The sequence below is a fragment of the Myotis nattereri genome (assembly GCF_964212035.1).
Source record: "Myotis nattereri genome assembly, chromosome: 9".
In the NCBI taxonomy this organism is placed as follows: domain Eukaryota; kingdom Metazoa; phylum Chordata; class Mammalia; order Chiroptera; family Vespertilionidae; genus Myotis; species Myotis nattereri.
Window position 1 is genome coordinate 14977446 of NC_138084.1, and position 13292 is coordinate 14990737.

Here is a 13292-nt window from a genome sequence, read left to right on the forward strand (position 1 = left end):
TTAAGCAATCCCCTGGGACTAGACTTAGATTAGTATGGCCCCCATTGGAGTTGAGCTTATGGAAATAAAGATGATTTCATGTTTAGTGGGTCTTAAGGAGCACAAAATTAGAAAATCCATGGCCCTATCCTGACCTATCTCTTCCTCCTCCCATACCCTCAATTTCATGTCTCCTCTTTCCTTCTTTATTATCACTCAAGGGATTCATTGCCTTATGAAAAATAGTAGTTGAGTTTAATCTTTTGTTCAGCTGCTTTTTGCTTGTATTTCCTTCTCTGCCCCAGAGCCTCACAGATTACAAGGTTCCAGTAGGCCTGGGGATGTCATATGTGGAATCTCTCTGGTTTGCTACATAGCTGACGGGAGTTCCTTCTTTTAATGGTGTGAGCATGTGGCGCTCTTTGCTAAATGGAAACCACATTCATGAAGAGCCTTCAGCTTTTAGAAGATGAGTACTGCGGAGAGCACAGGGTTTTGTCACTTTCCCCACCTCCTCCCGTTCTGTTTTCAACTTGGTCATCAGCATGCATGTGTGACTTTACCATCTCTACCCTGATGACACTGTGTATGATTTAAGACCACATCTGACTTCTTTGTTTATGAGCGAGGATGGAGCATGGGGGGATGAGGTGCTTTTTAGAATCAGAAGGGTGGGAAATCATGACGTCATGAAGAGCCGACTGGACTGGCAGTTAGGACCCATCGTGAACTAGCAGTGTCACCTTGGGACAGCCACTTCCTCTCCGGCTGTCAGTTTTCTCACTGTGTAGTGAGGGAACTGGGTCAGAGGATCTCTGCCTTCCGGATGACCTCTGCCTGAGAGAGTGTTGGCAGGGGTCAGCAACTTAGACCATCAAAGTGAGCCTCTTGTCCTTACCACCCACAGAAGGCACAAGTTCTAAAGCCACCTTCTTTGGCTGTGCCTTCCTCGCAGTGGTAAGTGGTGCAAGTTTAGTAGCACACATTCCTCTGTCAGCTGTGGCCAACTCCAGACGGCCTCTTTGCCTCGTCACTGCCCCAGGCTTCCTGAAGCAGGAGCATGGAGGGATTGGAGATCGTGTCCCCCATCACCAAGGCACTAACCTCCAGCCAGGCTGAGCAAAGTAGGACTGCGGCCAGATCCCAGAAGCCTTCCTGTGATACTGTTTTTCTCACGTGGTTTTTTGTTTTGTTTTGTGTGCTTTTAAGAGGAGAACGAAGAGAGAGAAAGAGAAACATTGATGTGAGAGACTAACATTGATTGGTTGCCTCCTGTATGTGCCCTGACCAGGGATCGAACCCACAACCCAGGTATGTGCCTTGACCAGGAATCAAACCAGCCAGGGCTCTGCTTGGCTTATTTGAAGCAGGATCCTGTCTTGAGTTGGAAAGGTCTCTCAGGTAGGTTGGTGTGATCCAACAGGTAGATCTTAATTCATAACACAGCATGCACATGTATTTGTCAGAACCAGTCAGCATGAGAGAACTCCAGGTGATAACTTCAGGGCTCCTTTCCTCTAAGATGTCTGACATTAGCATTTCATTGTGTCTCAGGCACCCCCTTGACAAAAACTACCAACCACCAGTGTAATGAAAAGCATGAGCTGGAAATGAAGCCAATCAGTCCTCCATTCTCATTTCAGGAAATTCCAAATATAAAAGGTGAGCTTTGTTCCCAGAGGGCTGAGAGTGAATCCGATCACTGGCTCTTCTGTGGAAACCAGCTAGGAATTGGAATCCAGCCAGCTACCCCTTTCCCATCTGGGCAGCATGCAGCACAAGCCTGAAGGGCCAGTAATTCAAAGACGTTTGCAAGTTGGGTTCCTTGCAACTCTGCCCTGGCTGAGCCCAGCATGTGACCACAGGGCTGGCCTGGTTCATAGAGCTCTGTTCCACTTTGATGGTTAGGTATTCCAACACTCAGGGCCGTGTGCAAGGAGAGAAATGAAACCCTGCCTGGTTTGGTGCACCTTGGATCCATACTTACCTCACCACTTCTCCTTCCCTCTCCTAATACATGTGGCATCTTCTCACCCAGTAGCAATATCCCTGTGGAGCTGTGCCTTTGAAAGTGTGGTAACTGTAGCAGCCACTTCAGAGAGTTACTTTTCTCCTGGAGCTGACCCGTGATTTCCTAATTGAATATCCCACATGGGCACCACCTGTGGCTGTACCGTCCCCCTCTCCCCTCCAGTCAGCTTCCTGAATGTGACTGTGGTTAGCACACACCCTGAGTTTAAAATGCGCTCTCTAAGCTGGCTTAGAATACAGTGCATTATCCTTTTTTCAGGAACATTTATTAGGTACCCATATGTGTATGGCATTTTAAACAAAGTTAAATAATGCAGGCCATGCTATTTAGAAACCTATATCTTGCAACTGATTGCAATTAATGGGTTAGTTTCCTTGGGAATAGCTTAGTAAAGGAGGAGATATATGATTTTAGCTCTAAAAGGACATCAGAGGTCACTTAATCCAGCCCCTCATTTGGCAAAATGAAAGGACAACTTGAATAGGTCACTTGCACGACTGCGGCGGAGCCAGTTCTGGATCTGCTTTAACCATGGCCCCCATTGTCTTTTCTGTAGGAAGTAATCTAGGCTGCCCCTGTGCCTTTTAAACAAAGGTAGAGCTTAGTTTGATCCTCTGGTGATGGGAAGCCATAAGGACCTCAGAAGCTTAAAAATTAAAAAACAAAATCGGTAACTCTGAAAGCAGCCACGTGATCACAGCTGGGAGTCCAGAAGAGGAAGTTTTCATAATCCTGGGAAGAGGTGGTTAGGACCAAATGTATAAAAATTAGGTTGGAAGGAAACAGTTGGAGGATGGTATGTTATTATACTCTCTGGCCTCAAATGTAAGGACTGTTCAAATTATTGCTGAGCCCCTAACCGAGCCGTGGAATTCATTATAAGAGACATTGGCTTTTGTCTTCAAAGATGTGTGCAATTAAACATAGAGGAGGACACAGTATGTGGAGCGCTGCAGTAGGCTGGGCCAACAGTGGAGCCATGGCTCTGTGACTTGAGAGAGCTATGGAAGCACAATTCTAGACCCACAGGGGTAGAGTGTGCAGACTGAAATGCCTGCACTGTACAATATATAAAGGCATTTGCTAGTCATGTCAAAGGCTGACCCCAGAGCAGTCTCCTGAGGTAAAAAAAAAAGAGTTGAATTAGAGTAGGAGGTGGGTAGCCAAGAGGAGAGGGGGGTAGAGTTTGAGTTCTCACTCTGCTGGCTGGGAAAATGCTTTACTATGTACATAATCGACTCTGTGCTACACTGGGGCTCGATTAGAGAGGGCCCATCCCCTTCTGCTCCACTCTGTTTTGATCCTGTAGTCAGCTGCAGAGTTATAGATGAAGTGACAAGGATGGTATCTTGATTGTATCCAGCTGCCTGGAATAAGTCAAGGGCAGAGAGGCCCCACGTGAGGAGCAGCGCTCACTACAGGCTCCAAAGGAATCTGAAACTGGGGACACCTCGATGCTTTCAGAGCAGCACAGTTTAGCACTCTGCGACCCAGTGTCACCAATTAAGTCCCTCTGGAGAGAATGCTGATAAGTGGCTTCAGCTAACAGGAAGAGGACTGAAATCTTAACAGCGTTCGACCCTAAAACTGAGCCTGTATTACTGTTATTGCTGGAAACGGGCTTGAAAAGAAGAACCCCTTGGGAAAGTGATTTCAACTTCCTTTGCATGGATTACAGAGCTCTGCTGACTCAGAGTAAATGGGGGTGCAGTTTCCATCTAGCAGAGGTTCCCACTGAATGGGTACCTCCCTCTCGCCCCACCTCACCCCTTTTCCTCCACCTTGTCCATCCTGGTGTTTACTTACTTGTGCTTGGAGCCCTTCAGAAATCTCTCTAATTCCATTGAAGTGAATCAGTGAGTGTTGTGCTGGTGTGACTTGCATAGACAGGTGCTGGGTGCTGGGAAGAGGAAACTGGCTGTGCATTTTAATGGAGCCTGCCCAGGCCCACAAACCAAACAGAAGTTATGGCTCACGTACTATGTTGTTGCTCTGGGCTCTATAAAACTGTAATAGTATCATATTATTTTAATCTGCTGAAATACAAACCCCAGAGTAGGGAACACAGCAGCAGCATTACACATCTGAGGAAATGTTTGACATGGATTCATTTGTCTGCAGCTATTAGGATGATGCCTGTGGCCAGTTAACTCTGTTGGTTACAACATGGTGTTAATGAGGCCAAGGTTGTGGGTTGGAGTGCCTGTTAGGTGAGCTGGTTTTACACAAAGGAAAGTTCTTTTCACAGCTCCAGACCACGCTCAAGACCCAGGGCAGACATCACATAAAAAGCATGTAGTAGATGATCACAAGGAGGACTGGGCAAGAGAGTGTAATGACTCAGCAAATCTCCCTTTACCCGCTTCTGGAAAAGCAATTTGAACCATGTGCTTTAGTGATGGTGAATTATTACTGTGATCTTCACACACAAAGGATATCACGTTATTATTAATGGTGCCGGTTGATCAATACTGTTGCAGACATCCTTTCTGAATTAAGGAATATAATGGCTCCGGCTGTGAAGAACAGAGAAAGGCTCTCTGGTTCTGTTCTTTCATTCTCAGCAATTGCCTGCTGAGATTCTGCCCGTTCATGCATTCAACACGTGTGCATGGAATGCTGGCGTGTGCCGGCCCTTTTCTTTGTGCTTCAGACACCACAGTGAATAAGACAAATTCTCTGTCCTCACAGACTTTAAATTCTGTGGGAGGAAAATAGATAATAAATAAGAAACAATAAATAACCAGAACAATTTTGAAAAATGATAGTTTGGTGAAGAAAAGCATGGGTGAGGGGAAATGATGAAGACTGGCTGGTTGGGGGACAGTGTTTTCCTTAGGAAGGTGTGAAAATGCCTTTCATAGGAGGTACGTAAGCAGAAAACTGACTGGTGAGCAGGAGCCAGCCTTCTGAAGAGCTGGGAGAACATTGCAGTCGGAAGGAAGAGCAAGCACAAAGGGCTTGGGGTCCGGTTGTGGTTAAGGAACAGAAAGCCACACAGCAGTCTGAGAGAGGTGGTGAAAGAAGAGGCTGAAAAGTGGCAGATCCTTTAGAACAGGCTGAACAGTTTGGATGTTCTTAGTCAACGGAAAGCCATTTTTTGTTTTGTTTTGGGGTGAAACATTTAAAGATTTTCGGGGGATGCTATGGGTTAAGTGTGTCCCTCTAAAAAAAGGTATGTTGAAATTCTAACTCTTAGTAATTTTATTTGGAAACTGGAAGCCCAGTGCATCACATTTGTGCTCTGGGTGTGTGGGGGGAGTTCCCTCAGCCCAGCCTGTGTCCTCTTGCAGTCCAGGACCCCCGAGGGGTCCTTACCACTGCTGCTGCTGTGCTCGCCAGCTGTGAGCCCGGCTTCTGGCTGAGCAGTGCTTCCCCTGTGGGAGCGCACTGACCACCAGGGGGCAGCTCCTGCGATTAGCACCTGCCCCCTGGTGGTCAGCGCATGTCATAGGGACCAGTCGTTCCGCTGTTTGGTCCATTTGCATATTAGCCTTTTATTATATAGGACAGGGTCTTTTCAGAGGTAATCCAGTTAAACTAAGGTCATTGGGTGGGCCCTAATCCATTTTGACTGGTATCCTTATTAAAGGAGAATTGGCTACAGAGACATGGAGGGAAGAAGGCCACGTGAAGACAGGTTTGGAGGGATGCATGTACAAGCAAAGGAATGCCAAAGGCTGCCAGCCAGCCACCAGAACTCAGAGGAGGCAGGGAAGGATCCTTCCCCAACAGGTTTCAGAGGGAGCATGGCCCTGCCAACACCTTGATCTTAGACTTGTAGGTTCCTGTTATTTTCAGCCACTGGTTTGTGTTACTGTGTTACAGCAGTCCTAGCAAACTAGAAAAGAGAAGTGCTAGCTCACTGGCTCTGTCCTTGGGAAAGCAAGGAGCATCCTCCCTTGCTCGGGGGCTCAGGGGCACTTGGGAGTTGGGGAAGCCTCCAGTTGCTGTAGCAATATGACCATAGGACATATCTACAGGGTGGGGCAAAAGTAGGTTTACAGTTGTGAGTATGCAAAACAGTTTATTCTTATATTGTTATTTATTAATTTTTGCATTTTCCATATGAACAACTGTTAAGGATAGAGCCATTGGTTGAATTATCCTGTACAGCATACTCTCGTATTACTTTAGGAATGATCTTTTTAGGAATGCTCTTTAATAATTTGGAAGAGCAAGAGTGGAAGCAAGGAGATAAGGAAGAAGCCTGTGACAGTCCAGGTGAGAGATGAGGGTGGTTTGAAGTAGAGAGAGGTAGTACAGATGGTAGCGGGTAGTCAGAAGTAGAGCCAGAGGATTTGTAATGGGTTGGATATGGGAAAAGTGGAGAAAGAAAAGGAAGGAATAAAGGCTGACTCCTAGCTCTTGGGCTTGGACAGTGGGTAGATGGTTTATTGAGATGGAGATGATTGAGAGAATGGCTTATCTGGAGATATGGAATCAAGAGTTATGCTTTGGACATGTTAAGTTGAGGTGTCTATTGTTTATTCAGTTGAAGATACTAAGTAGTTGGTTATCTCAGGAACTTTCAGGATCAAACATAAATTTATAAGGCATCCTATACTAATAAAAGACAAGCATGCAAATTGACTATACTTTTGCTACACCTTAAGCCATGCCCACCAGCCAATCAGCAACTATATGCAAATTAACCCAACCAAGATGGCGGCCAGCAGCCACGGAGCTGGAGCGAGCAGGAGGCTTGCTTGCTCCAGTGATGGAGGAAGCCAAGGTTCCCTGCCTGCCGCGGCCCAGCTCTGAGCTCCACTGAAAGCAACAAAGTTTCAATTATAGATTGTAAATAAACCCCAGATACCTGCTTTCAGCCAGCCGTGGCCACCGTGGCCACGGAACTGGAGCAAGCAGGAGCTGGCTCTGAGCTCCACTGAAAGCAACAAAGTTTCAGTTATAGAAGGTAAATAAACCCCAGATACCTGCTTTCAGCCAGCCATGGCCACCGTGGCCACGGAACAAGAGTGAGCAGGAGCCAGCTCTGAGCTCCACTGAAAGCAACAAAGTTTCAATTATAGAAGGTAAATAAATCCCAGAATAAATTAAAAAATGAAAGAAAAAAAGGAGAGGCTGGGAGCTTATGTCGCCAGGGTTCTTGGCCAGCCTGAAAACGGCCCTCAGACCCTCACCCAGACTGGCCAGGCACCCCAGTGGGGACCCCCCACCCTAAAGGGGGTGTGGCCAGCCTGAAAACAGCCATCAGCCCCTCTCCCAAGATGGCCAAACCTCCATGGGTTGAGGGTCCCCACTGGGGTGGACATCCTCCAAGGGGTCCCACACTGCAAGAGGGCATAGGCCAGGCTGAGGGACCCCCCTGAGTGCACAAATTTTTGTGCACTGGGCCTCTAGTCAGATTATAGGTGGACAGTTGTTACTATTTAACTAAAGCATACACTTTAAAGTGTTAGAGGCTAGATGAGATTACTTAGAGAGTTTAAGGAAGATCAGAGGGCCCAGGGCTCGGTCCTCAGGAACTCTGCTGACTAGAGGTTTGATAAAGGGTAAGGAATCCTAATGCTGAAAAGCCATCACCCTATGAATAGCGGGCAAATTGTCAGTACTCATTAATGGTTAAACTAAATTACACAGAAATACATGGGAAAGGTATTGGAAGTACCTCATCCCCAAATTACCAAATTCTTTTTAACAGAACTGAACCTAAGAACATTTTTGTTTTCAATATGTCACAGATTATAGAATCAGACAAATTGCCTATACTTAAATTATGGCTTCTAAAAGATCATAAGAATGGCTGGCTCTGTGCTCCGGAGAAATAGTTTTTTGGTTTTTGTTTTCTTTTTAATTTAATTTCAATTTCTTTTAGAAACAGAGACTTTATAAGTTTTCACAATTGCCAAAGTTTAATATAAATCAGGACAAGTGAGTTAGTTGCAGGATTCCATTTAGTCATCATTTGTATGTTCTTTAAGGATGGAACCTGTTTCATTAATCATATTACCTACCTTGACTCAATTCGGTAAGTTATTTCTCCACATTATTTGAAATTGCTAAGCAAGCACAGGAAGTGTTGGAAGAAATCAGAATCAACATCTGTCTTTGAATATTGGCAGAAGAGCTAGCACCTGTTCAAATAAACATCTTCAGAAGCGCATTCTTACCTTAGTTTGTGAAAACTTGAACCTTCAGAGTCTGTTTGTTGATACCTGTTTGGATTACTTCACACTCACTCTCTGTGCTTGGCTCTGTGTGAACTGGGGAATGGACTGTTGATGTGCTTCTGTCCTTAGGTTTGGCGGGAGTTTCCTGACCGGTTGGTGGGTTACCCAGGTCGTCTGCATCTCTGGGACCATGAGATGAGTAAGTGGAAGTATGAGTCCGAGTGGACCAATGAGGTGTCCATGGTGCTTACGGGAGCAGCCTTTTATCACAAGGTAAGGTGTGGGGCAGGCTTGGGGCAGGTGGGTCTGAGTTGACAAAACAGAGTATGATACTCTTTTTTATTTGGCCCAGTTTAATTTTTACAGAGTTTATGAATAATGTTCTACTCAGAGATCTTAGAAAGGCCATGTTGTATGATACTTTTTAAAGAATAAAGTTATTATTTTTCTACTTGTGAAATAATAAATGCTTATAATAGAAAATGTGGAAAATTCAGAACAATTTTATTATATAAAAAAGTCTCTTGTATATCACTTAGAAACATTATTGCTGTTTAGATGTTTTCCCACTTTGTCTTTTATTTACTTAGTTATGCATATGTACACACATACCATTACAAATATTTGCATTAGCCTGCTATTTTTATGTATTATGTTGTGAGCATTTTCTCCTGTCATTAACATTCCTCCATAATTTTTTCTTAACAGAATTGCTAATATACCATTATATTGGTATTCTGTAAATTATGTGTACTATTATTCTGTCATTGCTTGTTTAGATTGTTTTTAACTTTTTTGCTATTTTAAATAATGCTTAATATCTAATGTTTAAATAATGATTAATATCCATTTTCATAACTGTTTATACTTTGGAGCATTATGATAGATTCTATCACAGGGACTGAACATTTGGGGAAGGTTTTGATATATATTTTTGTCTATTGCTTTCGGTATTGTTTGTGTCAGTAGACACTCCCAACCAGCAAAATATAAAACTATCTTACCATAGCCTCCCTTGCATGAAATGCACATGAAAATGGATCTCAGTGTTTTAACTGATTTGATTATTAGTGGGATTGAAATTCCTTTTGCTTATTTATGAGCCTTTTGTATTTCCCTTGTCTAAGAATTATCACTTCCTGTTTTTGACTCTTAATTAGGGAGTGGTTGAAGGGTATGCATTGGACTTCAGAATATTCGGTTTGGTAATAGAGTGTTCCCTGGAAGTGTATGGTTTAGTTAAATAGTATCAACTGTCCACTGTCAGCAGAGGCGTAAGGCATGATGCAGGAGCAAGGTCTGTTTAGCCGGCGCAGTTCAGGTAGCTTGGCCATGTCTGCACTGATTGCTGTCGTTATCTTGGCGCTGCTGCCCTCGTAGTTTTCAGGGCTCTAGGTGCAGAAAGGTTTTTTGCTCTTAGCAACAGATAATAAATAAGGTTTATAATTTGGGAGGTGTGTGGCAGTAGATTATATATACTTTATTTTTGGATGTGAATTTCTATACTATTTCATATGTAGGTAGGTTATGGTGGTTTCAGAATTGCCTCATTTTTGTTTTACTGTAAAAAGCATATACCTTTGCAATGTCAACCCACTTTAATCTATCTCTGTTTCCCTTTGCAATCTATGGAAAGAATAGAGAAAACATGATTTGGCATTGTGACTCCAGGGAAAAATTTAGTAAAGATGAATGTACAGTGTGTCTCTGAACAATATTTGTAAAACACTTCATCAGTCCAATGGGCCTGCATCCTGTAAGGGCTTCACGTTGTACCTCTCCTCTGCTCTCAGTGGATGTTTTGAAAAGAGTGACAATATTAAAGATTTTGGTCACTTGGCCAACAGCATTCTAATACTTCCTTTGCCCTTCCTGTGGATACAGCCTTGTGATTAATCTTATGAGAGAAAGCTGTCCCCATGCCTTGACTGAGTTGTACTTTATGTATCAGCAGGAGGGAACTGCTATTTGAATGTTTCTTCTTTTTGTTTCTTCACCTGCTAGTATTTTAATTACCTGTATACCTACAAAATGCCTGGGGACATCAAGAATTGGGTGGACGCTCATATGAACTGTGAAGACATTGCCATGAATTTCCTGGTAGCTAATGTCACGGGGAAAGCTGTCATCAAGGTAGGAGGCATCCTGGTCCAGCTCTGCCGCTGACTTGCTCTACGATCTTGAGCAAGTCTCTTTTCCCTGAGCCTGAGACGTTCTCATAACTAGAAGTATGGCACTAGATGAAATGAAGTATTGGACTAGATGAACTTGTACCTTTTCACTTTTTAAGATTATATGATTAACATTGTCACCTTGTAAAATTGAAGGGTAGGCTTTGGTAATTTAAACATACTTTCTTTTTTTATGCAATTTCTTTAGTTACTGGTTTTAAACTTCAGTATCAGAGGTAAAGGCTGTGATGGTCCATCTACAAATCATGTTTTTTAAAAAAATAATTTTAATCTCAAAGCTGATTTGAAATCTAGTTCTGTTAGGTAAAAGATACAGTTTACATCTTAAGGTAGCCAATCTTTTTTTTATATATATAGACATTGAAAAGATAGTACACTTTGTAAATTATAACTATAGTTACCCTAAACGATGTTTTTATGGTCGGAACTACGACGGTATCTGATCGTCTTCGAACCGGCGGGTCCTGGGAATAACGCCGCTGCATCGCCAGTCGGCATCGTTTATAGTCAGAATGATGTTTTTAAATATTGATTACCGGATGTTAAAAATTACCTTTCCTATAATATATTAATGATCCCCTGAGGATAGATATCTATTCTTGAAATGTAGATTTTTCTCAAATTAGATCCCTAGATATGTAGAGAGCACACACTTTTTTATATAAGTGGAGTCATCTCAACCTTCTTTCATTCTGGGTCAGAATTCTGTGTATGACAATGGGCACTACTTCTAGGCCAGATTCCTGATGCTGGAATCTTCCGATACTGGAAGCTTATATTGGAAATACAGTATGACATTCCTGGCTGACTCCTCATACTATTAATGGATGAGAGAAGCCAAATTAAACCACAGTGACTAAGGAAAGAGGAAGAGTCACTACTGGTGCTCTCTAACCCTGCAGTCCTCACCCTCTCCCCCGGCTCTAAATAACTCCACGGACAGCTCACTGCAAGGAAAGTGAAAGAATGTGAATGGTGAAATTCATTTTAAAGGAAGTTTATCTCCAAATCTGCTTTTTGACAAGATGTTTTGGCTGTGCCTGCTTACTCTGGACAGTAATTCCTGGTGTCCTCTGCTTCTTAATCTGGCCTCGTCAGTCATCTAGCTTCCCCCCTCAGTCTCTCTGCTGTTTGCTTATCTTCACTAGGTTAGGATAGTAGCTTCCCCTGAGTGTGCTAGAAAAGCACTGGAAGTTTAAGGTTTGGGAGGGTAGGGGAGAATCAGGGAAAAGGATTCAGAGGCTGAGGGACCATTGGATTATTTTTTTCTGATTCAAGGGAATTGCAAAATAACCTGGCATCTTCTAGAGCCTGGTGCGGCTCAAGGCATTTGCCATGAGCTGGAAGAAGGAGAAAGAGCGCCTGTTGGAACTAAGGTTACGGTGAAAGTTATGGGAAGCTGTATTTCATCGCCCTTATGGCTGCAAGAACAAATGGTGTTTATACAAGGACCTTGGCAGTGAGAAAACAGTCATTAAACAGGAATTAAGGAGCTTGTCATCACCACTTCTTTCCAGCTACAGAAGGCAAAAGCCCTCCAAGCCTTTTTTATTGGGCCCTTGTGAGTTTGCCGTTGGCCGAGCCAGACAAAATTGAATGGAGAAATGGTGAGGTGTGTGAGTGTGTGTATGGAGGGAACAGGCATCTCCACTTACAGAACAGAAGCATGCAGAGTGGTGTCACAGCATGGTTTTATTGTCCTGGGTGCTGACAGCCAGGTATTTTTGTGTTCCTCTGGTAGGTGACACCGCGGAAGAAATTCAAGTGTCCAGAGTGCACAGCCATTGACGGGCTTTCTCTGGACCAGACGCACATGGTGGAGAGGTGAGTGAGCCTCTTACCAAAAGTCTGCCCTGGCTTCTGATCCCCATTTCCTGCCTTGGGCCTGTTTATGGGACTTTTTTGGAAATATAAGGACAGCAGCTGGTAGCCATAGTCACCTCCTTTTGCACTGTGGGAGTTGGACTAGTTCAAGCCCAGGTCACCCAAAGAATTAATTTGGAATGCTACTTACTCAATTTGTAATGGCTGGAAGGGTCTTAAAAATATCGCTGGCCTTAAGCTCCAGAAGCCAGATTCTCCATTTAGACTAAGCAGTTAACCATCCACAGTCATTTGAGTGGTAGGTAGTTAATTCTAAGGAAATACTGGATTGTTTTTCAGGGTAATATCTCTATGTTACAGTAGAAGTTTGATCAGAAAGAATTAAACCAAACCCACCAGGGACACATTACCTGTGCTGACACTACTACAACACCTACCAAGAACAGCCCTGAAAGCACAGCTCTACATTACAGAGAGGGCAGCAGGCAGCTCTGAAATACTCCCTTATTTCCATGCATGCAGCTCCTCAACAAGCACACCTTTGTGCGGAGTGTAACACCAGGCCTTGTAGGTGCATGTAAAAGGAGTGGAGATGCATGTCTTCCCTGGAGACCGTTATAATCTTACAGTAAACCTAGGAGTTCTCACTTGTAACCCACAGGTACCTGAGCTTTGACTCTCTTGAATCAAACCCAGTTCTTCCAAAAGGCAGCTCCTTATGTAAGACAGCAGGCTCTGGCATCCAGTAGCACTGTTTTCAAGGGACCAAAATTTACTCGGAGAATGCTGCAGTGGTAGAATGAGATATCTAGTTCAAGTTTCCACAGGTCTCATGCTTCTGCTTGCAGCATTCATTTCTGAAATCTGTCAGCATCCTTCAAGCCTGGAGGATTTTTCTGTACAGAGCAGTGTTTCTTTTCAGTTGACCTGGATTCTTCTATATAATTCTTTACTCCTTACTCTTCTTACTCTTACTCTCTAAATAATTTATCTCTTTCCTATATAAATATCTTACCCAAATGACAGGACTTTTATCAACTGTTAATACATTATTGTGATTTTGGAAATATCTATCACTGGTATAAATATTACACTGTCAAAGGCAGTGACATTAACTGTCAAAGCTCATTT

The 13292-nt window shown here is 43.5% G+C and overlaps 1 protein-coding gene across 2 annotated transcripts in view; it reads left to right on the plus strand.

The window, feature by feature from the left end:
• EXT2 (exostosin glycosyltransferase 2) overlaps positions 1-13292 on the plus strand; it is a 123091-nt gene that overhangs the window by 102781 nt on the left and 7018 nt on the right. For both annotated transcript variants that reach the window (XM_081098502.1, XM_081098503.1), the window contains 3 exons: positions 8275-8418; positions 10150-10278; positions 12079-12161. In XM_081098502.1, the coding sequence (XP_080954628.1) occupies positions 8275-8418; positions 10150-10278; positions 12079-12161 (356 nt within the window). The remainder of the gene's footprint in view (positions 1-8274; positions 8419-10149; positions 10279-12078; positions 12162-13292) is intronic.